At 34.5% G+C, this 26,582-nt stretch overlaps 1 protein-coding gene across 50 annotated transcripts in view; it reads right to left on the bottom strand.

Annotated features, from left to right (window-relative positions):
- Nucleotides 1-26,582, bottom strand: part of ANK2 (ankyrin 2) — a 699,003-nt gene that overhangs the window by 165,291 nt on the left and 507,130 nt on the right. For all 50 annotated transcript variants that reach the window (XM_074396618.1, XM_074396581.1, XM_074396584.1 and 47 more), the window contains 2 exons: nucleotides 22,586-22,684; nucleotides 19,858-19,956 (listed from right to left, as the gene is read on the bottom strand). In XM_074396618.1, coding sequence (XP_074252719.1) covers nucleotides 19,858-19,956; nucleotides 22,586-22,684 — 198 coding nt within the window. The remainder of the gene's footprint in view (nucleotides 1-19,857; nucleotides 19,957-22,585; nucleotides 22,685-26,582) is intronic.

Below are 26,582 nucleotides of genomic sequence, written 5' to 3'. Positions count from 1 at the left end.
TCAGGAGGCTGAGGCAGGATAATTGCTCAAACCAGGGAAGCAGAAGTTGCGGTGAGCTGAGATTGCACTAGTGCATTCCAGCCTGAGCAAGAAAGCAAGACCCTGTTTAGAATAAAAAAAAAAGTTTCAGAGAACACTTGTACATTTATATCTAGTAATTGGATAATTAAACCTTCTGCTCTCATCTAAGCCATTCACTAGGGATGAGCTGGGAAGATCTGCCTTGTGACATTGTGGAATTTCTATGAACTGCTTGATGAAGAATGTTAAAGTATTTTGTTAGGCATAGGAATTCTTCCAGTTTTTATTTCCAGTAGGTAAGAAATTTGGGTGATGTTAGTAAAAAGAGAGAAGTAAGAAGAGAGAAGCACTTTACATTTGTTATTTAATGCTAGCAGTCCAGCAAAACAAATACTGGATCTTTATATGACTCAAGGAAATCTGTGTTCACAGAGATTAAGAAGCATGCCTCAAGTTTCACACTACTTAAAACATGGAGCTGGGATTCGAAACCATGTTTAAGTGATTCCAAAACTCATGTTCTTTCAACTATACTATTCTGCCATGTGTTTTAACAGCAAATTCCACAGATGTTATTATATCATGTCTGGTTATTGCCAGCAAACAGAAAGACCATTGAAAATACTATATTCCCTCTGGGTCTACCATGATCCCTGCTTTCAACTTCTCATGGATAAATTACCAAGAAAGCATTTAAACTATTTTACATATTTCCAGTTACTCATTCCAGTGCATCCTATGCATCAACTTGAACTAATCTTCCTAAAATCTGTTGTCAACAAACTACTTACCTACACTGTTGTGACTGAAAATCAGTTTTTTTTATTGTTTTTGTTGTTTTTTCTTTGAGATGGAGTCTCACTCTGTCCCCCGCACTGGAGTGCAGTGGCATGATCTTGGTTCACTGCAAACTCTGTCTCCCAAGTTCAAGCGATTATCCTGCCTCAGCCTCCCAAGTAGCTGGGATTTCAGGCCTGCACCACCACACCTGCTAATTTTTGTATTTTTAGTAGAGACGTGGTTTCACCATGTTAGCTAGGATGGTCTCAAACTCCTGACCTCAAGTGAACCGCCTGCCTCGGCCTCCCAACGTGCTGGGATTACAGACGTGAGCTATTGCGCCCAGTCCTGGAGATTAGTTTTCATAGATAATAACTGAAGATCAAGACCTTTTATATCCTTGCCCCATTTTACTCAGTAAGTTATAATAAAAACAAACCTTAAATACGTACTGTGATGTTGCTCCAGACCAAATTGTCTCGGCACTATTTCTACACTCACCATGCTCAATTCTACCTCCTCACATTGTGGTTACTAATCTTCCCATCTGCAAAGTCCTCCCTTTCATTTTCCTGTCTGCAGACTTTATCTACGAGTCAATGCCTGGTTCCAGTCCTCTGTGAGTTTTTCGCTAACAAAATCTAGCCTATTCCAAGTCTTCCTCTCTAGTGCATGGTCTGTTCCATACAATTTGGTACCAAATCACATACTATCTTCTGTTGTTTGCCTTTATTTCTTGTGTGTTCATCTTGACTTTGCGTGTAGCCTATACACTTCTTGAAAGCAGCTTCTTCTTTTACACTTGATTGGAATCCTCCATAGAAATCAGCATTGTGCCGAGAATGTAGGAAGTGCCCAGTAAACAGCTGTTGATTGACTAACAGTTTACTTTTAGATTTATTTTCCTCAGTTCCTTACAATGATAGGTGACTTTGATTTGTGCTTTTCTCCTTTATTCAACATTTAAATTTAACAGCTGAATTACCATCACCTCATGCTACAGAAAAGTTGATATGGCTAGTGATGTTTTATTTACTCTCACATAACTCCAAAATAATTTTTCTCCCTGTTTCACTTTGCAAAAATGAGTAAATGCCTTGCTAAACTCTTTAAGCTGTGACTGAATAATTCTATTGTTTATGTCTTTGAATTTTTAAACAAAAAAAATGAGAAAGCAAATAAATATTTTAAAAATCATAGAGAAAGCAGAATGTGCAAATTGTAACAAACTTGCATGCTCTGCACATGTATCTCAGAATAATAAAACAAAAATAAAAATCATAGAGAAAGCAAACAAATTTAAAAAGAAAACAAAAATGTTTTAAAAAAGAAAACATATGACTTTTAAAAGATGGAATAGCCAAGCTATAGAAGTGGGTATTTGTAGGTGCCTACCCAGAATCCTCCTTCTTTCTTGGAGGGATCCTGGTTTTTCATTAGAGTACCTATGCACCCCACCCCATAATTCCAGCAAATTATTACATTACAATAAAGCTGAACTTCTCTCCTTATCTTCTAGATCCAGACAGGTTGTCAAATGACTTATGCCAATCAGCAGATTACATTCTCTTGGTAATGCTGGTTTAAGTTTGGCAAAGAAAATTAAGCTGATCCAATCAACCAAACTCAAATTTTCTTTTGGAAAGCTGGGACAGACATGTTTACTTCTTTTGACGCTGAACAAGAAAATGTGTGGTTCTGATTCTAGGACCACAAAGAAAGCCAGACAAAGATAAACTGGCACTGCAGAAATTATAGCGGAGAGGAGAAAAGATTCTGAGTCCTTGGTTATGAATGAGCCACCGGAGAGGCAGGAGAGAATCTTAGAGCTCATTTGAAATTTAAAAATTTTATCTATGAAAGCCAAGAAAATCCCCTTTTTGTTGTTTATCTAATGAGGAGGTGTTTTTCTTATTTGTGATTGAAGGTATCCTAGTTGGTATATCCTTGTTCGGTATATACCAAAATATAGTTTGTACCACTGCCATTTGTTTATACGGAAGCATTTTCCAGAAAATCTGAAGGGTATCACAAATCACATCACAGAAATAATAGTAAAAAAAAAAAGTACTATTATTATGGCTAAAAAATATTATTTAGTGACCCCCGAGACACATCTGAGGGGAAAATTTAAAATAGGTTATCAAGAATGAGGTTAAACTACGAAAAAACAGGTGGATCATTTTCAGTAAGAAAGTAAATTTGTTCTTGCAAGTGATGAGATTTTAAAATACTTTTTTCTTTGTGAGGGGAAAACACAAAATAAGATTACAGCAGTAGGGTTTTTTCATTGTTATTTTATATATATAAGGCTAACTTTTACTTAAATTCTCAATAGAAATGTTAAGTTTATCTTAGATTAGGTGCTTCTCACTACATCACATAAAATTTTAAAACAATATATATAAATGCCTTTATTTTTTATATGTAATAAATGATTTAAATAATAAAAATTAAATTTTACAGTTGTACCCAATCAATTTGTTATAAAAGTAATAAAAATGTCTAAATGTCAGAGATGAAACTTCAGTGTAAAGTTAATAAATATTTGAATATTGAAATTGGATAGAAATTAATTCCCTGGTACATTTCCTTAAAGAAACTTCTCTAGACTTTCAAATTGTCTAACAACATAGATTATGGGTTCGGATCTTCCGTAAGTAGTATAATTTGCTCGGCATGTAGCCAGTGCATTAAAATAGATATATTGAGCAATTTAATACATGACCTAGTTACTTAGAAGCAAGAGAAAATGTGTTATCTCCAAAAGCAAAAATGCTGACTACTTTGTAGAGGACTATGACATTGAGAAAATTAAGTCAATAACAATCACTGTAGGGTGCTTTTATTTTCCCCCAACAGAGCAAAATCCATAAACCTGAAATTATTTTGCACTGTGCTACAGTATTAACTTAACTGGTTATTGTTCTATCATTTTGAGGTTGATTAAATAAGGGTAAAAAAATGATTTTCCTTATTAAACTACTCAGAATAAGATATAACTCTTTACTTCTCTCACATATTATACCTCCCAAATTTTTTTAAATGAATGACTACCAAATAATTTTATTTCTACTTAACTGTCTTTGAGAAAATAAAATGCTTCCCCAAGGTTTTTAAAAACACATCTAACATCAAACACTATGTTTTTAAGACATGATATTACATCGTGTCTGGTTATTGTCAGCAAATAGAAAGGCCATTGAAAATATTAAAGACGAAACTTCTGTACAATCTTCTCCACTCCCCACTCCAGAAAATAATAATCTCTCAGTCTTAATGGACAATTAACCATCTGGGGCAATATTGTTCTCAAATCCAATTAATTTATTTCTTCAATAACTTAAGTAGATAATACAAATACATCTAATAACTGGAAGAGTGGCTAACATTTATACTGCACTTATTACATGCCAGGGACTGTTCTAAGCACTATAAGCATACTAACCCTTTTAATCTCTATATCAACCCTATGTAGTAAATACTATTATCCCTTCTTTGCAAATGTAGAATGGAGTCACTGAATAGTTAAGTAATAAGCCCAAGATCACACAAATAGTGATAGAGTAGAGGTTCTTAACCAATGGAATACAGAGCCTTGCATGAAGTCATATCTCTGCAAGTAGTATTCCTGGATTAATGAAACATATTTTATTGCCTTTCCTCTCCTATTCAGAACTAGAGTGGGATTTGCCCTGCTCCTGCGGTTACCTCACTTAGTGATGTCTTTGTTTTGCTCTTCACTGACAAGATATATCTTTGTTGTTTTTTATTTTAATCTGAAGATTTTATTATATTATGTATGTTTCTGCTATTTATGCCTTCAAGTTAACATTTTATTGAAACATAACATACTTAAGGGGGATGATTTAAAAGATTGGACCCAGTTATGTTCAGGCAACATACAGGAGAGTCTTCTGTACATCAAATAGTTAATGAATGTCTTTTAATGACATTGTTAGTTCACATGTGTTTTGATTTCTGCAAATCCACAATTCTAAAAGTACACTTTTTAAAAGTGAAATGATATGTACTTTCACAGTAATATGATTTCACGGTCTTTCAAAATTATTAAACAAAAATTTCCCCATGATTTTAAAAGAACAAAAAATATAGTTGAAGTCACTCATGCAAGCACACTCTGATGCTTCAAACTGTGCCTCACGACATTTTATATAGGATATTTAAAGTCCTAACCTACCATGCTCATATGTAAAACTTACTGCTTATTACTCTTAGTAATAATTTTTTTACAGATTAATGTATGTTAACCTTTAGGCTGAAGAAAATCTTAGTCAAATACAATGACAGAACAACTGTATGATGCATGGTATTGAATTTTATAAGCAGCGGTGTCTTAATAAACTAGTGAATATAAAATATATTTTAATAATTGGTTTGTAGATTTTTCCAGATTGTGTACTTACATACTCATTACTTCTGTATACTACCACGTTTTTGTGTTTTCTTTTTCCATTTATATTCATAGTTTTCTTTCTCTTTTCATTGCATTGGCTAGGGATTGATTGCAATGTCAAAGAGTATCACAAACAAAAATCCTTTTCTTGTTACTGGCTTTAATGAGAATACTGATGTTTGCAGTCGTTTTTGGAATATTTCCTGATATTCCTAGTTGGATAATTTTCAATAATTATTACAATTTAATATATTGATCTAGTTAATCTGGAATTAATGAAAGCATTTAAAAACTAGCCAGCTAGGAATATCAGGCTGATTCCAGAGGGCATATTTGCAGATTAAAATGTATATTAAATCAATGTAAAATTATTTACATGTATAATGAATCATTTGAATATTAAAATATTGAATCAAAGATTTATATTATAGTGAACACTACACTGACCCATAAAAATATACCAACTAGCCCTTCTCAAGACTTATATTTGAGACAGCTGTCCACTTAGTAATTGCCCACATAGACTTATTTTGCCTACACAGTATTTGCCCAAATAGCATGTGTTGCATGGAACTTTACATTTATAGAAATCTAGCCCATGTAATCAAGATCATTGGATATCTTTTAAACAGCAATTTGAAGCTGGTTCTTCACATTTTAAAACTTGTGATTTTACCCTCACTGATACGTTGTTCTAACTAGGATATATTATATTACAGACACTTCAAAAATCGTTTTACTATTGTGCCACAAGCAAATGTAAATACAATACATTTTAGGTTTGTGATGTTCCATTTAGAATTCTCCAGAGTGAGCAATATCTTCTGAAAGTGATTTTCAAAAATAATATTTGGTTAAAAGACATTTTATTAGTTGGACTTCTGTTTTCACCAACCAGACTATCTAAGATGAGAATCCTCATTCTTCTTTTCATTAGCCTGAAGCTTCAAGTGTCAGTAGGAAATCAATGTCTATACTATAAGTGTTTTAACTATTAAATTACTTAAAACTCTATAGGCATCTGTGTTCAGGCAAATGTAATTTCATATACTCAAATTGACAGCATTCTAAGGAGGTTGTGAAACAAGCCAGTCACACAAACTTTGTTACGTTCTTCACTATGCCGAAAAATGGCAGTAGTGGGCATACAGAATGGCTGGTCTTGCATGGCTGCACTAGTGCTGAATTTGGCAACAATGACGCTAACAGTCATTGAGTTCTTAAAATTGCCAGTCATTATTCTAAATGCTGAACATGGATTAATCTCACAACAACCACTTGCTGAAGACCCTGTTATTACGATCCCCTTATCACAGATGAGAACTCTGAGACACAGTTACATGAGTAGAAGGCAGAAGAGCTGAGATATGACCTCTGAGATTTGACCACTTAGCTTCAGAATTTGCATTCCTATCCATTTCACTATGCTGCCTACCTCAGGCAATGTCAGAAGGAATTATTGGCCATTTTAAAGTCTTAAAAATTTCTCCTTCAGCTTTAAGAGTAAAAATAAGGAGTATAAATAACCAGAGGATTCCAATTATTACACTTGGGTAGGTATTAATAGCTATAGTTAACTGTATTGTACATGCATACAAATTCATATTTACCATGTTTAGTCAATTATTGGGCTTTGCATATTTTCTCAATTAAGAAAGGAAATAAATACTAAAGAATAGTATCTGAAAACAGTTATCAGTAATTGCACCAAATTTGATTTGAAAAACTTAAGATATAATATAGATTCTAATTTTAATCTTTTAAGAATGATTATGTAATTAATCAATGTTTGAGGTGTAACTCAAATCACTTTTGGAACATGGGTATTACCTACTCTGTTTCCTCCTTATAAAATGAAGAAAGCAATGTCTGACATCTATGCAAACCATGTATTAAGCAGAAATAAAATATTGTCAATAAATTCACTCAAGCTTTTCAGGATTTTAGAAATATATAATTGGAAAACTCCATTAAGGAACAATAAAGATGCAATGTTTATAAAGCATGACAATACAATATAAAGAGAATTTAACTGTAAAAAATTACAAAAAAATACTTCTGAGAAAGGCCATTGTAGCTGAAAGTTGAGAGGAGAGAATTAGGTTTGTTCTCCATATACTTTTGCATTGTTTTGATTGCTTAAAATAAGAATATATTCATGTTACTTCTGAAGTTAAGACAGTCTGATAAATGAGATGATAGATATAGATAGATAGATAGATAAATAGATAGATAGATAGATAGATAGATAGATAGATAGATAGATAGACAGACAGACAGAGGCCGACAGACAAATGGTTAAAATATATGGAGTATTTAACCAGATATCAGAAGACACAACTTTGGGCAAGACACTTGACCCTATGGATTTCAAATTCCTGTGGTAAGTGTTATGGAAACAATGTCTCTTCCAGTTATACATTGAAGTGATTTAGTTAAGAGTACAATATGTGAAGGATGTAAGAGGCTTATACCACCCAAGTAAAGCAAAAAATTTGCATTTATCCACGGAAAACTTATCTTCAAAATAGTTAAAACACTGTCTACATCTTATTGCTTCCACAATTTTTGGTCAAAATACAAAGCACCATCTAATCTAGAAGGTTGAGATCTTTCTAAAAAAAAACTTGAGGAAATAGGAAAAATACCAAAATGCCCATCTTAGATGATGTTGTCTGTGGAGCCTTACTCCAAAATGCAAGCTGTTAAATTATTAATAAACAGCACATTACGAGAAAGAAGAAAAGAGCTGCCACCTCTCAAGCCTTTGCAGCTGGTCCAATTGTCAAATGTTAGTGAGTTATGAACAAGAATAATGCACAAATTATCACTAGCTGGATTCATTGTACTCATGTTGATGCAAGAATCCTTTCCTAGTCAAACAGATTATAATTGCCTGTGAATAGAAGTTCCAAATCTCTGATTTATCTTGATAATATCTTAATAATATTATCTTTATTCAACTTGATACAGTTGAATGTACAGAATTTGGTTTATTCTTTGTCTCTCTTCTCCACCAGTTAAGTTTCCAGGTTTCTATCAACAGTCCTTACAGATTTCATTGAGCAATACTTAACTCCACTGCTCTCCTCTGCTTCTTTCTAATATTCTTTATTTGAATGCAAATTTAGATTTGAATTATTTGAATACAAATTTAGGTTTCCTTGTCCTCTTGTTCCTAAGAATCAATAAATCTAATACATAGGGAGGGAAAGTAATTCAGGACCTAAAGAATCAACAAAAACTGATTCCTTGCTTCCCACAAAGGTAGTATAACAGCCTTCCCATGCTCATGAAGCTAACAATGAAAATATAAATATAACAACAGCAACTAACGTAGAGTGCCCCCTATGTGCTAAGGATTGTGTTAAATGTTTTACATAATTTCAATCCTCACAAAAACTCAATTTTATGAACTATAATGATTCTTTGCCTGTTTTACAGATAAGTAAATTGAAGCATAGAAATGGTAAATAACTTGCCAAAGGTTACAGGCTAGTGAGTGATGGAAGCAGGATTTAAATCTTAGTTTATCTGACTCTGGATTCTTGCTTCTAACCACTGCTAAACTGAAGACAGTCCATGTTTAAACCAAGTGCTGATATCACTGGACTTGATTACCTCTCATTTTAATTCTTTCAAGCCTGATACTTTCACTCATTTTATACTAAGGACCCAAAGTCTTCTGATCAATTATTATAACTTTTTTCAGGTTTTCTGGCATATGCCTCAAATTTTCTTCATCTTATTTTCTTCAGTGTGAAAACATAAACTCTCTTCTATCTGGTAAAGGAAATCAAAATATTTTATACCCAAAATATGAGACAGAGCAAGCAGGGACCCCCTCTTAGACACCTGCAGGGCCCCCACACATAGAAATAAAGGAAAATTTTGAGTTTCTTCAAGGGAAATTCCAGGCACGTAGCTAGCCCTGAGAATTAAATAAGGAACTTGATGAGCAAAAAGGTAATAGTAGCCTAAAACAGCAGCTAAGGAAGCTAGAATCACGAGATGAAGGGTTCCCCTACAGGTATAAAAGCTAACATCTTAACATATGTCTCTGAGTTCTTTCTGAGAAACCCAGATCCCCTACCAAATAGATCCACTGGCACAGAAGCCCCCGATAAGGCAGAACTGGGCACTGAGCTGTGGCCAACATTCTTTGTTTTACATTTCCTCCTGAGGGGCCTGAAAAAAGTCACAACTATGAACCCAGGCTAACATTCTTTTCTGCTGACCCTACAATTTTAAACAAAGCTTCTCTTCCTTACCCAACTGCAAATCAGAAAATCTTTGAATCTACCTAAGACCTGTAAGTCCCCTGCTTCAAGATAGCCTAACCTTTTGGGCCAAAACCAAGGTGGAACTTCCATGTTTTGATTTACAATTTCGCCTGTAATTTCTGCTTTCTGAAATTTACCCCTGCCTTTAAAAATCCTTACCTGCAAGCCATCAGGGAGATCGTATGAGATGCCTGATCCTCCTTGCAGGAAACTTGCCAATAAATACCTTCCTTTCTCCCACTGCAAACCTCAGTGTGGATATCTGGTATATACTATATGGGGCGAATGGGCCCCAGTTTGGATGGATAACAAATATCCTTCTCTGACATATTTTGAGATGGCTGTTCAGAGGGCCTGCAAAAAGAAGTAGCTCTGCAAAGCTGTCTTGCGGGCAAGATTTGCATCTATAGCGAATCTGCATTGATGCAGCCAGGCTTTCTCTGCGGGCCCTCCCTTGTCCAGATCTAGAAAAAACGAACTGAGAGTCTCACACCTTCGAAGGTCTAAAAGAAACATTCACTATCTATTTTGTCCAAGGGCTCCTACTTGTAAGGTATCATCTATATAGCAAGATCTCCTTTGCTAGACAGACCTCGTCCTTCTTCCCTCCTATCACTTGTTTTGCCATGCTCCCTCCAACCCCCTATTCTTCCTCTATCCTCAAAATGGTATAAAAGAGTCAATCATCTGGCTGTTTTTTGAGTTACTGTAGTTTCGTGTGGCTCCCGTGTACATTAATACATTTGATTTCCTTTTCTCCTATTAATCTGCCTTTCTGTTAGTTGATTTTTAGCCAGCCTTCAGAGGATGAAGGGGAAGTATGCCCTTTGTCCCTTCACTGGCTTCACTGCTCTGGCAGTCTGATTCAAGCCTATTGCTTTAATAACCAATTACATCAATTGATGTAATAACCACTTACATTTCCTTTAGGAATGTATAACAAGCACTTCAAATGCTATTCGTGATCTCTTACTTTCCTCACCAAAACCAAAAACGAAACCGGAAACAAAGTGGTTCATGCTTATAATCCCAGCACTTTGGGAGGTGGACGTGGAAGGATTGCTTGAACCCAGGAGTTCAAGACCAGTCTGGGCAAGATATCAAGACCCTGTCTCTACAAAAAATTTAAAAATCAATTCAGCATGCTGGTGCGTGCCTGTAGTCCTAGCTTCACAGAAAGCTGAGGTGAGAGGGTTGCTTGAGCCTGGGAGTTTAAGGCTGCAGTGAGCTATTATTGTGCCACTGCACTCCAGCTTGGGTGACAGAGTGAGATTCCATCTCAAAAAAATAAAATAAAATAAACAGACAAATCTTTGTCTTTATCCACTGTTATGTTAGTATTACATATTAGTGTTACATTACTATCTATACTGTTAGGCAAGGGAGACATCTCTTGACACTATCCCTTTCCTCTCCTCCCATAGGCCATCATCATTAAGTGCTCTGAAATTGGTCCTTAGTCAGTCTTATAACAGTCCCCTTTCCTCCTTCACCCAAACCACCACTACTCCATTCCAAGCTAACATCACCTCTTATATGGAGTAGATCATGGCAATAGTCTCCAAATTATTTTCTTTGCATTGCAAGAATTGATGTCTTTAAAATTTTGCCCAGGTCAGGCGTGGTGGCTCACACCTGTAATCCCAGCACTTTGGGAGACCAAGGTGGGCAGATCGCTTGAGGTCAGGAGTTCAAAACCAGCCTGACCAACATGGTGAAACTGTGTCTCTACTAAAAATACAAAAATTAGCTGGGCTTGCTGGTGGGAGTCAGACATGTCCTGACTCCCTTCAACTTGTTCTCCAAGCTACACCAGGGTGATGTTTTCAGAATCAAAAACAGAATTTTGAGCTTGTTCCACCCCCAAGCCAGCCTCATCTTGGGCTTAGGATACATGTCTTTGAATAAAAACCTTAATATGGCTCATAAGTCTTGCAAGATCTTTCTTCTTCAGACTTCATTTCATACACTGTGTTTCTCCTAGATGCTTCAGTTTCCAGATGGCCCATTTCTTTTAGGTTCTTGGATGTACAGTTTTATTTTCCCATAGCACATGTCATCCCCTGACCTCTAATGTGTGCATTAACACTTTCTTTTATGAAAGCAGTTCAGTTATCACTTTCTAGGTCTTCTTCCCCATGCCCGCTGCCCACCTCATCATTGTACCCCTGCAAATGTTTGAGGGCACACATTGGATGTTCAAATACCTGCTGAGTGAGTGAGTCCATGAATTATTATTCTTAATCAGTTTCTATTGGGAGGTTTTAATTAGTGTCATGTTTTTACCTTTTCTTTTTTTTCTTTTTTTTTTTTTTGCTTTGTAATCCTTGTCTCAAAGGATTGTCATTTTGGTTCCTGATGGTTTCACCTAGCATCTCAGTTGTTGTGGAATATACACATTAATGTTGTAAGATTTGAGGTAAGAGGCAGAATGCTATAGTACTATTTTAACCATTTACTGCCAGAGTAGCTTATCCTTCATTTTTACTCAGAGGGTGAGAAAAAGAAGTAACTCTTATGTAAACTTTGAAGTCTAATTCTATTAACGGAATTTGAAGACCATTTACTTTCCTCCCTACAAGTCTTAACTGACTACAAATTTAGTTCCTTTAAAATGCAATCACATTGGACTTGGATAGGCCTGTGTAGTGATAAATAAATGAGACATCTACCAAAGATTTTAGATGTGATGATGTCTTCCATTATTTATTCAGATTTTAGAACAAAATGACAACCAGGATTTAGCCTTTCTACACCATCTGTCCCCAGATAAATGAGAATAAAAGCAAAATATAATTGCATTAATTTTATTTCAAAAGTTGAAAAATTACTTCATTATAAATGAAAATATTATTGCCTTTTAGAATGTATGAATGTGTGTGTGTATGTGTGTGTGTGTGTGTGTGTGTGTGTGTATGTGTGTGTGCACTTTGTAGACTAGTAATTTTAATGCTGGAGTTCTACTGGAATAGAGGATAGTGATGTCTTTTGGGGAAATTTCTTTTGAGATAGAGTCTCACTCTGTTGCCCAGGCTGGAGTACAGTTGAACAATCCTGGCTCACTGCAACCTCCGCCTCCCAGGTTCAAGTGATTCTCCTGCCTCAGCCTCCTGAGAAGCTAGGGTTACAGGCACCCACCAGCAAGCCCAGCCAATTTTTGTATTTTTAGTAGAGACACAGTTTCACCATGTTGGTCTGGCTGGTTTTGAACTCCTGACCTCATGTGATCTGCCCACCTCAGTCTCCCAAGGTGCTGGGATTACAGGTGTGAGCCACCATGCCCAACCTGGGCAAAATTTTAAAGACATCAATTCTAGTCTTTTTCCCAAGCATATTGAGGAATAGAGAACTGGAAAAAGCATATTTCCTTTAACTTGGAGTGCCGAGGAACACAGATGCCACTGCAAACTTGTAATCACCTAGTGGCCTGATTTTCAGAGTCAAAAACACAAGTGTCTTGACTTCTTTCTTATTCCTTGTCAAATGCAAGTACCTGCCTTCATTTGAACCTCAAAGGATTTATATTACAAATAGCAATACTCCCAATGGAAAAAAAATTAAGACCCTTTTTAAGAACGATACACCATGGAATACTATGCAGCTGTAAAAAGGAATGAGATCATGTCCTTTGCAGGGACATGGATGGAGCTGGAAGCTAATATCCTCAGCAAACTAACACATACATAGAAAACTAAACACCCCATGTTCCCACTTAAAGTGGGAGCTGAACAATAAGGACACATGGATACAGGGAGGGGAACAACACACACTGGGGCTTGTCAGGGGGTGGGGTGGGGGGCAGAGAGCATCAGGATAAAGAGCTAATGTATCCTGGGCTTACTACCTAGGTGACGGGTTAATAGGTGCAGCAAACCAACATGGCACACGTTTACCTATGTAACAAACCTGCATGTCCTGCACAGGTACCCTGGAACTTAAAATAAATAAAATAAAATTTTTAAAAAGGAGAAAGTACCATATGCATATATTTTTTGGGAAAACCCCTGAAAATAAAAATAAAACCTGTTTTAAAAAACTTGTGACTGTAGATTCCATTTTATACACGTGTGTGTGTGTGTGTGTGTGTGTGTGTGTGTGTGTGTGTGTGTTTCTCTGTGCATATGACACAGAACAGAATGTTCCATTATGAGGTTTTCCGTTCAGAGCCAAAGATGGCTCTATGACCATATGGAAGGAATTCGAGGTAATGGGCATGCTGGCCAACTATGTGGGTTTCCTTCCTCTTCACAGTTCAATTCCATTATCTGTAACAATGGGTTAGGGCCAATGGAGAAAAAACTATTGGAAGCCACACTTGAAAAGTCATTTATCATTGCACTGGGCACATGCAACCCCATAAACCTGGGGGTCTAACCAATGGTGATATAATCTTGCAACTGGCATTAATAGTTGTGATCTGTAAAAAATCCAAAAGCTAATAAAACAATCACCTAATCATGCTTGAGTTATAAGTATGAAAGCCTTCTTTTGAAACAAAATTTTCAGGACTGAAAGAACAAAGAGTATTAATAACAAAACAGGCACAAAAAAAAAAAACAATAAAAGTAGAAATCAATTTTTAGTAAGATATGATATCAAAAATGCCAGGTGAGAACATCCTATTTGAATTGACTTGACATCAAAATAAGGGGAAAAGAAAAAAAAAATCTGTTTCTAGAGTCCTTATGCGAGGACAGAAACAGGAAATTCTAAGAACAAGTAGAAGAATGCAGAGATAGATAAGAAAAACTAACTGAAAAAGACATCACCAAACAATTTCAGAAATTATATTTAAGCCTTAGACATGTTAAAAAATTTGTTTGATTAAAGAACAGCCTAGGAGGTGGAGAGCTGAATGAAGCCCACGTTATGATTACAACCTCTCAGTACATCCGACTCTCTTTACCCACTAGTTGTCTAGCTTTGCAGAAGGCTCTTAGTTGTAACAGCAGCTGAATGCCTAGACAAGCAGGGTTTTGGACTTCCCTAGTGCAAGTAGTTGGTGTAAAACAATTTAGTGGGAAAGAGTGAAGTACACCTAATCTTCCAAAGGATTATTTGGAAGGAAGCTGTCCGTACCAGTGATCACAGGTACGTGGCTCCATCACTAATTATTATAAGACCCTGGTTTCCCTACCTGTGCCTCAAATTTTTCCATGTCCAAAATGAGAATACTCATTGTTGAGTCACATAATTATAAATGTAGAATGAGATTAAATAAATAAAAATACAAATTAAAATCAAGGGTCTGAATGCAAGATATTATTACTGGGCTGTAGTTTGGTGATACCTGGGATTTCCTCCAATGCAGACTGACCTCCCCAGACACAAACTTCTCGAGGACCCTCATGAAAACTTCTAGCCCTTCCCTTCTTCTAAAAGAAAATCATGTTTTCCTAAAAGATGGGGAAAATTGCCGTACCTATTTTCCAAAATTTTGCTTGCTTCTCATGTTTGGTGATGGTGTCTATTCTAGGATCCAGTGTAGCTTTTTTATCACGTAAAAATATACATTATATAAACCCATTTGCTTTGTAATAATAAAAATGGAAATTTTTAAGACAATTTGCTTAATTAGAGTGCTCCTTTTGATTTTAATGATTTTATATTTAGAGAATATATTAAGTATCTTAAGAAAAACTTATGTGAGAACAAAAAATCAATTTTTTTGTAAAGAAAATAATAAGGGGGAAATTCTAAAGCCAGATTTCCTTCGTGGTAACAGCAGAATCAATTTTTTTGAACATTTTGCCAGGAACTTACAGTTCATAAAAAATATTAAGTGAAAAATTCCATCTTAAACCTTTTACATGGATTCTACTTTAAGAAAATCAGCTTATTTGGATCTGAATAGGATTTGAATGAGAAAAAAAAAAAGGAATTTTAAAAATTATCCTTTGGGGTCTGTAGAGAAGGTAAAGCTGTTATGGGGACTATGAGAAGCAATGTTGCCTGGGGACGAAGTCTATGGCCAATTAAATGAGCCATGTGAGTCTCAGTTTGTTCTCAATAACGACAAACTGAAGGAAGATCAGATGTACACAACACACTAGAGACAATGCCTGGCAGCTAATGTTGTTACTTGTATTAATATTAATGTTTACGGTTAGAAATGGTTGAAATACACAATGAAGCTAAGACTTACGCAGAAAGAGTGTACATGAATATATTCATCCTCCAATCATATATGTGCAAGGTATTATGCAAAATCCTGAAACTATAAAGAAGTGTGAAAAAAATTATCTGCATATAGATGGATCTTTTGTTTTGTTTTGTTTTTGCAATCAGAGACAGGCAAATTACAACAGGTAAAAAGTCAACAAAGAGTGCTACAAGTATTTAAAGAAACTCATTAAATTCTGAGAATATTAAAAAAAAATTCTATGTAGAGTTTCTTTGATAACAATATAGAATTGGAACAATTTTTTAAAAGTTGTGTCTCTAGTTAACAGACTTACAGGTCATAAAATTGACCAAACAAATGTTCCATACAGCTTAGATGGACATCACCCCAACATCACTTATGTAGGGTTATTTAGAGGATAAGATGTCTCGTAAAGATTTTCTGAAAGTGACTGTGTTTTCAGCAAAAAGTCATCTTCAAAGCAAATAACCTTCCTCAACTCTATAATCTGACCTCTCAATTCATTATTCTGGCCCCATGGATGAGATCTCCAGGCCACTGAATCCAGGATACCAAAGAACCAAGCCACAGAGCTAAGACAGCTACATGGTCGGGGCAATACTTAAAATTACACCAAGAACTGGCTCAGCAGAGACCACACTGATACCACTGTTGAACAAAGAAACAAAAATAAACATTTGTTCATTGTTACTAAATCAATTACCCAATACCATTTAAAGTACTGAAGTTGATCCTACTGGTGTTCTGGAACTCTTAATGAACTAAGGACACTCTCTTATCAAAATTGGCACTGTGTCATGTAGAGGCAAGGCTCAAGTGGATCTCACAGTTTATATGTAAAATGCAGAAAAATAGATAAGTGTTTATTTCTCCATATCCTACAATTCCAAAAATTTTACCGAATATATTCCTTGAAAGCTTTTTCAAAAAACTTGTTATCTTCTTAATTCAAAAATAATTTTAGCAGTCTGTTTCCAAAGAACTCGGAAGTTTGCCAAAGGCATAGTACTATGCAGCTGTCAATGTTCCTATAATTTCAGACTATTCTGCATCTCAATGCTTTAAATTATGTTCTTACAAAGATGTGGAAGAAGGTATCACTTGAATACAAAATTCAGACATTATGTTGTACATACAGGATCCCTATGTCATTTTTCTGGTTCCCAAAAGGAAGAAACTGTTTAACTGCCATGAGCATATCTTCCATCCATCCACTTGACACCCAATATTGTCACATAAAGAAACCTATATCTTCCATAAGACAGTACTGAGAGGAATAATATCTGTGGGGGAAGTCACATCAGCTCTCAATGGCCCTGAAACCATCAATTTTTGGATTGGCTCACACACAGGGGCAAAATAATCGACCCTCTTATATAAATTCATGTATTTTAATTTTAATCATTATATTATAAAATATTCTAAGTGATAATAATTTTTGTCCACTATTAATAATGGGTACATACGTTCAGTACAGGAAATAATGTCATAGTCCTTATCAAATGACTTAGAAAAACTTTTAGAAAAATATTCTAAAATTTGATCATTAATTTTTCTTACTCCAAAAGTTTCTCATAATATGAACATGAGTTTGAAGCTATTTGTCAGAATCCCCTGGAATATAAATCTTAAATTGAGCTAATAGTATAAATTACAACTAGGATTATTTTAATGTCTTAATAATGATACAAACCTTTTAAGATCTGTTATAATTTGGCATGATTATGCCTTATAAAGAAAAGCCGAATTGACTCTGAAAGCAAATTATAATTAAACAGTTTTAGCTTCCTCTCCTTGAAAAGCCTCCAAAGCATATATTTCTCATAACTACTGTGTAATAAGTGGTATCATAGCTTTAACAAGCATTTACCTTGCAGCATTTGCCACTAGTCAACTTCTGTAACATCACTATGTTCAACTAGTCATTTTGAGAAAAGTAAAATAGGTTATTTTCACAGATTTTAACAGCACCAATGTATAGGTGAATTTCCTGTCAAACTCAGGAGACTCTCCAATGAACAACTGAATTTAACCAGGCTTTCATTTTTATGCTTTATTAAGTGCATTACTGATTCAGTCATGTAGTTGAATCTATACTTTGTGGATCTTACTGCAATATCTTACACCCAGTTTTCCCTCACATTTGCTAAAGCAGTAGTTCACAAATGTGGTCCCTGGACTAGTAGCATTAGCATCATCTGAGAACTTGTAAAAAATGAAAATTCTCAGGTTCCACTCCAGAACCGAATCAGAAACCCTGGGGTGGAGCTTAGAAATGTGGGTTTTAACAAGCCATGCAGGTGGTTATAATGTAGAACCTTTGTCTAAAGCAAAAAGATGTTCTCTTGATATAAGGAAAGATTTTCCAGTATTGGGATAGCTAAAAAAACTAAAAATAGAACTATCATTATACCCAGCAATCCCACTACTGGGTATCTACCCAAAGGAAAAGAAATTGGTATATCAAAAAGACACCTGCACTCTTATGTTTATTGCAGCATTATTCACAATAGCAAATTCAAGGAATCAACCTAAGCATTCATCAGTGGTTGACTGGATTTAAAAAATGTGGTCATATATACACCGAGGAATACTAGGCAGCTATAAAAGAGAATAAAATTACATCCTTTGCAGCAACATGGATGGAGTTGGGGGCCATTATTCTATGTGAAATAACTCTGAAACAGAAAATCAAATATAGCATGTTCTCATTTAGAAGCGAGAGCTAAACAATGAGTTCACATGGACATAAAGATGGAAATAATAGACACTAGGGACTCTAAAAGTGGGGAGGCAGGAGAGGACTGAAGGCTGAAAAATCACCTATTGGGTACAATGTTCACTATTTGGGTGATGGGTTCACTAGTGGTGAGCCCAAAGCTCACCATTACATAATATATCCATGTAGCAAACATTCACATGTACCCCTTGAATCTAAATAAAATGAAGTTTAAAAAAGAGGAGAAAAGTTTTTAATCACTTATGGTGGAGCAGTAGCTTCTGCAGAGATCTTTCTCTCCAAGATTAAAATGCTATTATACTTATAGAATATACAGATGTCCTTTACACATGGTACCAAATTATAAAAATTTTATCTAATAAGTGTTTTAGACTAAGGCATATTCTCAATACATGTTAAACCATTTGATGTGTATCCAACTAAACGTCTGAGTTGTAAGAGAAAAAATATGACTAATTAAAATAGCATGATATTACAAAGATAAAAATATGTCTTATCCATCATAATTTCAACAGATTTTTTCCAAAATTAAAATCAAAGAAAATAGGGCTGATTTAACTATTGCTTTTTTTTTTTTTTTCTAGATCTAGAACTTGTGCCATCTATGGAACTAGAGCCATGCCTAGGTAATGAATGAATGAACTATGTAGTTAATATGCATTCCTACACAATGGCCTATAAAGGCAAGCTGGTGAGGTTATCCCAAAAGACAGACGGAACAGAACTGGCTTATTTTGTTAATATCCTCTATGGTGTAGTCTGTGTTATTAGAGAAGCAAAAGAGAAAAGCCTAAAAATAGAGAGAATGAATTTTATTATAAAGATATATTTCTCAATCCCTACATGTATACACTATATGATAGATATCAAGAGTAAAGTTTTGGGCAAAACAACATTTTCTCTCCTTTTCCACTAGAAAAAAAAGGCAGGGGGGATCAAGCTTATAGTAAAATTTTAATTAAATAATTATTATTTAATTTTTTCTTAAGTTCATTTTAAAACCACACATTTCCTATATATTATTAGTAGAGCTAACATTAGGGGTGTAAAGTGACCAAAGTAGTGTGATTCCCACCTTATAGCAGATTTCCCACTAAAATGCAAATCTTTCAAGAGTATTTTAAATTTACAGAAAGAGAATACTTTATAGAGTAACATGAAACTTGCATCAATAAGTCATATTTCACAGATGTCACTGTCATTCTGAAAAAAATAAATTTATATTCTTTTGAAAAATAGAAACAATGATAGACTTACATTTGTCAAGTGTTAAGTTACATGAAAAGGGAGATTATATGTTGAAAAAATAAATTTCATCATAGAAGTTAATAAAATAATTTGGCTAAAATAAATAACAAAGCATTTATAATAAATTTATCAGCAGAACAGCTAGCTGAACCCATTAAATCAACTTCACAACACTGTTACAATTTAAATATATGTACATTAGGGAAAAATCTGAGTGTAATACCTGAGACTGTGCATTAATATTGGCTCCTTCCTTAACAAGAACTTTGACAACTTCTGCTTGTCCAGCCAAAGATGCAATGTGAAGAGCAGTATTTCCCTTCTGTTTTGGAGAAACAAAATAGAAAATATTCAGCGTTTCTGGATTTCATAGAAATCAAAATGTGCAGATATTTTCAACTTTGCTAATCATTTTAACTAATTAAAATTTGTTATTTTATCAAGATAGTGGCCCACTTATGAAGGGATTATTTTTTACCATAAACACACACACACACGCACACACACACACACACACAATTGGCCACCTCATATAGTATCTTCCTTTTCTGTTTTCACAATATTGGTATAGAGTTAACAGAGAATGACTGAGTTTTCAATGAACCAAAAATTTGCAGGGTATGTTTGTGTGCATATATGTGTGTCAGTATCTCATGAGATTCACGCAATTTAATCAACAACTAAAGAATCCCACTGCAAAGAAATATTAACTTAAAAAAAAGTTTACTGAAGCATTGAGTTTCTTTCACCTTGCAAAGAAACCTAGGAGTTTTCAGTGGTAGAGAAACGAACTGCTTACAGTTGTGTTTGTGCCTACTAGGGCACTTGGGAAAGTGTTGCGAATAAAAATAAATAAATTTCACATAAATCAAAACATTACCAATAATTTTCTACCATTTGCTACATCGAAATTTATCATCTACAACACCAGCACCAATGAAAAATAATTTAAACCTTTTGTGAAAATAAAATTAAGGCCAAGAGATTAAAACTACCTGTTACATAATTAAAATAAATAACAAAAAGAAACAAACAAACAAACAAACAAACAAAGAAAAACAGAAACCAGTAGATTACAAGCCATAATGTTTGGACTCTAGTTCTCTTTCTGTCTCCAGGTCACTGTGGGAGCATTAGCCACTCACTTAATATTGGACAGCCTCAGTTTCCTTCTGTTTAAATGAGATTTTTTTTTCTGGGAAATTCTACAATGCTAATCTATGATTAAAGATAAACCTAATTTTTAAAATATCAGTAGAGTTTAGAAGAAAGGAAAAACAAAAGTACTAATAAACACTTAAACAAGCAAAAATAATTGGCTTAATGAACACACTATATTAACATGGGCAACTATATACCATCTCACACCAGTCAGAATGGCTATTACTAAAAAGACAAAAAATAATAGATGTTGGTGAGGTTGTACAGTGGCAATCTCAAACTCCTAGGCTTACTTGAGTGCTCCTCGAGCTACAGGCTCCAAAGTAGCTGAGATTATACACGTGAGCCAGTGCACTGGGCTTCTAACAGATACTCTTTAAATATTTGTTTAAAACTTATTTGATATGCCAGAAAGAAATGTTAATAAAAATACCTACTCTCTTTTTATGTTCAAAGTAATAAATTTATTTCATATAGAGAATTCACATGTTTACTTCTGTGGAATTGCCAGACAGCTGTTAGTTTTTGTTTTTTAATTTCTGCTAGAATTGCTGTTTACTATGTTGTAAGCAGAACCAATGTACACTTTGGGAGTTACGCATGAGGTGTTAGAAATCCAGGTTAACTGGTCATGTTTCTAATTTATTCTTGTCCTTTTTTGTTTGTTTGTTCACTCCAGATTAGATTAATGTCCCATCTAGAGATGAGAGTGTCTGACTTGTCTCTTTGCATCTTCCTCACCCATATTATCACGCTCTAGGCTTGGTCAGCAGGCTTGGCTCTGATTAGCACTGTATTTTTCCAAATAAAATTTTACCTTCCAAAGACAAAGATTGTTGCCATTGATGATATTTTTTTAAATGCCTGTTGTTTATGTAATGAATCCTCAACAAGTTCAAAAATGTTTCAGCAAAATCAACATCAATAGGGAACAGTTTCTGGATTACAAGTGTCCTGTGCGTTTCTTTAAAAATGAGTTCAATTTCCTAACCAAACACATTATGATGATAAAATCTAACATTACCCTAGTAATTCAATCCATGACCCCAAACCTCTTTTCTATTAGAGTATAAAGGATTCTGCATATTCTCATACCAAACTTAATGAATACATTAAAAATTACTTGTTCATTTCCATAGAGAAGTTTCCCACATCAGTGCATTTTTTTTTAAATAAATTAACCTTAGGAAAACAGGTGCTATTGTCTATAAAGGATTGTGTTAAACTGGTCCTCTTTGTGAATCAAAGGGGGAAATACAAAATATTAGAAATCAGGTTTACAAATGTTTCAGACTCATGTCCCATAAATACTTAAATGAAACAATTCAAATTCTGCAAAGTTTAATGGAGAGAATTTCTATCTTAATTCTGCACATCAAGAATCTTGGTGTTCTAACCAACCTCTGAAAGGTACAAGAGGAAAAAAGCTTTAAGTGGGCGAGGTGTGGTGTTTCACGCCTATAATCCCAACACTTTGGGAGGCTGTGGCAAGAGGATTGCTAGAGCCCAGGAAGGCAAAATAGCAAGACCTTGTCTACACTAAAGAAAAAATTTTGAAATTAGTTGGGCATGGTGGCGCATGCCTACAGTCTCAGCTACTCAGGCAACTGAGGTGGGAGGGTCACCTGAGCTCAGGAGGTGGGGGTTGCAGTGAGCCGTGATTGTGCCACCGTCCTACTGCCTGGGCAACAGAAAGAGACCTTGTCTAGAAAAATAAATAAATGTAATAAAAAGCTTTAAATAATTTTCTCTTTTCTAGGGAAAATAAATTCTACCAGCATGAATATTACCTTAGTGGCAGAATCCACAGAGGACCCTCTTCCCAGCAGTTCCTGCACCAGCCCCACGTGGCCTTCCTTGGCAGCCAGATGGAGAGCATTGAGTCCATTCTGAGAGAAAAAACAAACAAGCCTTTATTAAGTGAAGTAATGAGGGAAACAGTGTCCTGATCCGACTCAAGCATATAACCCAGAGAATAGACAGACTCTGATCTCTTCTTTTTTTTCCTTTTAGCATTAGAATCTTGAATCTATTAATTTAAGAGAGACTAATTTCAGTGTTTTGGATTCAGAGAGGCAATGAGGTAAGTATTCATTAGAAACATGGATTTGGCAACTTCATTTCAACAAAGTTTTTTTTAAACTAAGAAATCTCTACATTTTTCAAATGACTTAAAGAGGACAATTTCATGTCATTTATTGTACCGACACAAAATAAAATTATGTCCACTTTCTGAAACATGCACAGCTTTAGATCTTTCCAGTTCTTTTGTATCTCAAAGCAGCACTATGCTAAGTGCTACTCAAACTTAGGGAGAAGTACTCCCCACCTCCTGGGATTTATAGACAACAGTTATACTTTGATTAACATTATAACTAATTCTACCTAACAACTCTATTACTCAAAATACTGACCAACAATTTGAAAAAACCTTAGAAGAAAATTAATATGATTTTTAAAATCAAGAACAAATTTTTAAGAGGAAAATCTTAAGTGAATTAAACCTGAAAAATAGTAGAATATTAGTTTATTCATCTTCAAAACAAAGATGAAAGTCTTCAACTGACACAGTAATAAAGCTTAAACAGAGCAATGAAAATAAAGTGACAGTTTAACAGCTGGTACATCGTGCCAGTTATTAGCTTCCATAACCCCTTTGTCTTATAGAGATGGTATTCTAATATTGATACTGAATAATGTAACATCTTTCACATGCAAATTGAAATACACTGTTTTATACATATCATATAGATCCAAGTAATGCTATAAAATGTTATTTCATAAAGAATCTTAGAAGCTAATCATAAATGTTTTTGGATATTGGAACAGAATATGGAAATTATTTATATACATAGATTGTTAAAGAAGAGTACTTATCTAAGAATGATTGTGATCATCCTCTAAATGTAAAAAAGAAAAAGTTGTACTAAATATGAAGGTTATAGAAACTGTTCTTCTTACATTGTGACATTTAGTAGTAATAATAATAATATTTAATTTTTAATTCCTGACCACTGAATTGAAATCAGTCAGTAAAATGATCTATGATTCTAGAGTCAGAGAACCAAGACAATCTTAATATTCTTGATAGGGCCTCCAAATTTAGAGGCAAAAGACATGACAATGATATGTAATATGATCAGAGTTGTAGTTGAGGGATGTGCTGTCTAATAGACTTCTATTAAAACGTTGATTTATGAGGTAATAATTTTAACATAATTGGGGGAAGCTGTACCAAGGTATAGATACACTTCCAGTGATGGTCTATATATCTATCAGTTTCACTATGTCAGGTTATAGACTCATTTCTAGCAATGATTTAAATATCTCTCAATTTTACATATACTGCATACCAAATGCAAAACAACTAAAGCAAGCTGCTATTGAAAAGTCATTGATATTGACTTTATGTAAGTTAATGTTGATAGAATAATACAAACTTAGTCTTTTGAAACAATCAGCAAATACTTATTGAACTCTTATTGTGAGAAAGATATTCGGCTTTGCAGATCTGTGAGTTCAGGACGTGGTATTTTTGATACTGTAACTTCAGAATAATGCTATTTCTATATAATATCATTAAAATGACTAAAAATACCAGACAGACTTAAAAAATAAGATGATAATGCTACTCTGAAACAACCACGTGCACATTAATCAATCCTAAAGAACAAAGTTATCATTTTTGCTTGGCACTTCTATCAAATTTTATAAAGCAATATCTTAACATTTTGTTCATAATCAGATTTATAATAACCTCTATTCACTATTTCTCTTGCTGATTTTATAAAATATTTTCCCCATTGGCTCCTTGTCTGTGATCACATAAAGCAAGTGGATGAAACCTCAGGTAGAACAGATAGACAATAAAGATTTTCATGAAACCATTTGAGCGTTTCTTACATATACAGGAAAACCACAAAGGAGTCCATTTGGAAAAGATGAGGAACAGATTCAAGAAGATACGGCTAAACTTACATGAAGGTTAAATGTTTGCATCATCATCCATTAAACTGTTTTTACCTTATTATAAATTCATAATTAATACAAACATTAGTTAATCCATAGCATTTGCTAGGTACCCACTAAGTGCTCAGCTCTTAGTGCTAGATTCTCAGAAAGAAGTAAAGGACACATTACATAATTTTTATCCCGATATATATTTGGCCCCCAAATGCTTATTATTATACAACTGAACAACGTAGCACATATTGTCAATAATTTTATTTTCAGATATCTGGCTGCCCTACTTTGCATATGTTACATGTTGAATTAAGGGTCTCACAGTCTAAGTCTTTTGCATATCAGAAGAGTACAACTAACTCATATAACATCTTTAATTGTATGAAAATGTAAATATTTGGGAAAAGGCAATTAAAATCTATGAGTTTCTGAAAGTTTTTGAAAGAGGTCAGAAGAAAGAGAGAGAAAATGGGCACATCCAAAGGCAGTTAATTGCGAAGGAAAGTGAAACTTGGCCTCGCAGTCCTCACCACTGCTCTGAATGCACTTCCATGTCACAGACACCCCTAAGCCAAGAACTCGTCCCAAGATGAAATATGTGCCATATGTATTACACAAATAGTTGTGAAATATTACTACAGTTTTACTCTGCCGTTACTATAAATGACATCGGCACAAAGAATTATCTATACAATGAAGAAAAAATCAAATTAAAAATGAAAATGATTAATTTACATGTTCTCTATCCATTTTCACTTCTTACACCCATGTATCTTTTATCTGCACTTTTACCACCTCTTCCATGGCGGTTTCTCTAAACCAAGCATACTTATTCACTGTGGTGGGATTAAGGATTTATTTAGTTTTTATGAAGATCAAGAAAAGCAAAACAAACAATGTGCCATCTTTGCCAGACTCAGATTAACTGAACTGACTGTGTCTTTGGCTGGTCTCCACAGGTTTCTGGTTTAACAAAGTAAATCCAACTACAAGAGGATATCTGTTTTATTAGTTAGTTACTCTCAGATCTTCAAGGGTTTCTTCTGAATTTCCAAATAATTTTTAATGCAGTATTTACTAAGCCTTCATTAATTTTAAAATGTTTACAATGGGATTTGGAAGTTGGCAGTTCAGGTCACTGATCATTTCATAGTGAAAAGACTTGGAATAGAATGCTTTGAAGATGTCACATTATATAGTCCACATTGGGATGTCCATGTCTTCCATAGCGGGTTCCCGTCCACCACCCCTGGATGGCAGCTCCCTTTCTGGCCACTGATCTTTTCTCCCTGTCTGCAAGGGTTGCTTTGTTCTGTTTTCTTTTGTTTTTTAATCATACAATTCCTAAAATATAGAGAATGACAGTGAATATGGTAGCAAATTAGTTTGGGAGAAGAAAAAACTGTAAAAATTGGTCTTTAAACTTTAAGATTAAGAAAAATGAAGAGGTTATGAATGCTGAGAAATAAATATTTGATGAATAAAAGAATAAATGTAATGACATAGGAATCACTATTACATTTTACATATATTATATTACAGTATATTTTATTATATTTTATAGATTATGACACTAAAATTCTCAGAAGTCAAGTGGTTTGCCTCAAAGATCACTACAGCTTATAAGAGGAAGACTAAACAATTTAAACTTAGATCTATCTGACTTCCAAGCCATGCTTTTTTATTTAAACTAAATGCTAAACTAGCATTTCCGACTGTAGATCATGAAGTATAAACTGGTCACAAATTCAACCTAATGGACTGCTAATCAGCATGTTTAAAATCATGAAGTAGAATAAAGAAAAATAGAGTGCACTGTGGGTG

This window comes from Saimiri boliviensis, chromosome 3 (genome assembly GCF_048565385.1).
Source record: "Saimiri boliviensis isolate mSaiBol1 chromosome 3, mSaiBol1.pri, whole genome shotgun sequence".
NCBI lineage: Eukaryota > Metazoa > Chordata > Mammalia > Primates > Cebidae > Saimiri > Saimiri boliviensis.
Note: the sequence above shows the minus strand (reverse complement) of the source record. Positions and strands in the feature narration are given on the sequence as shown.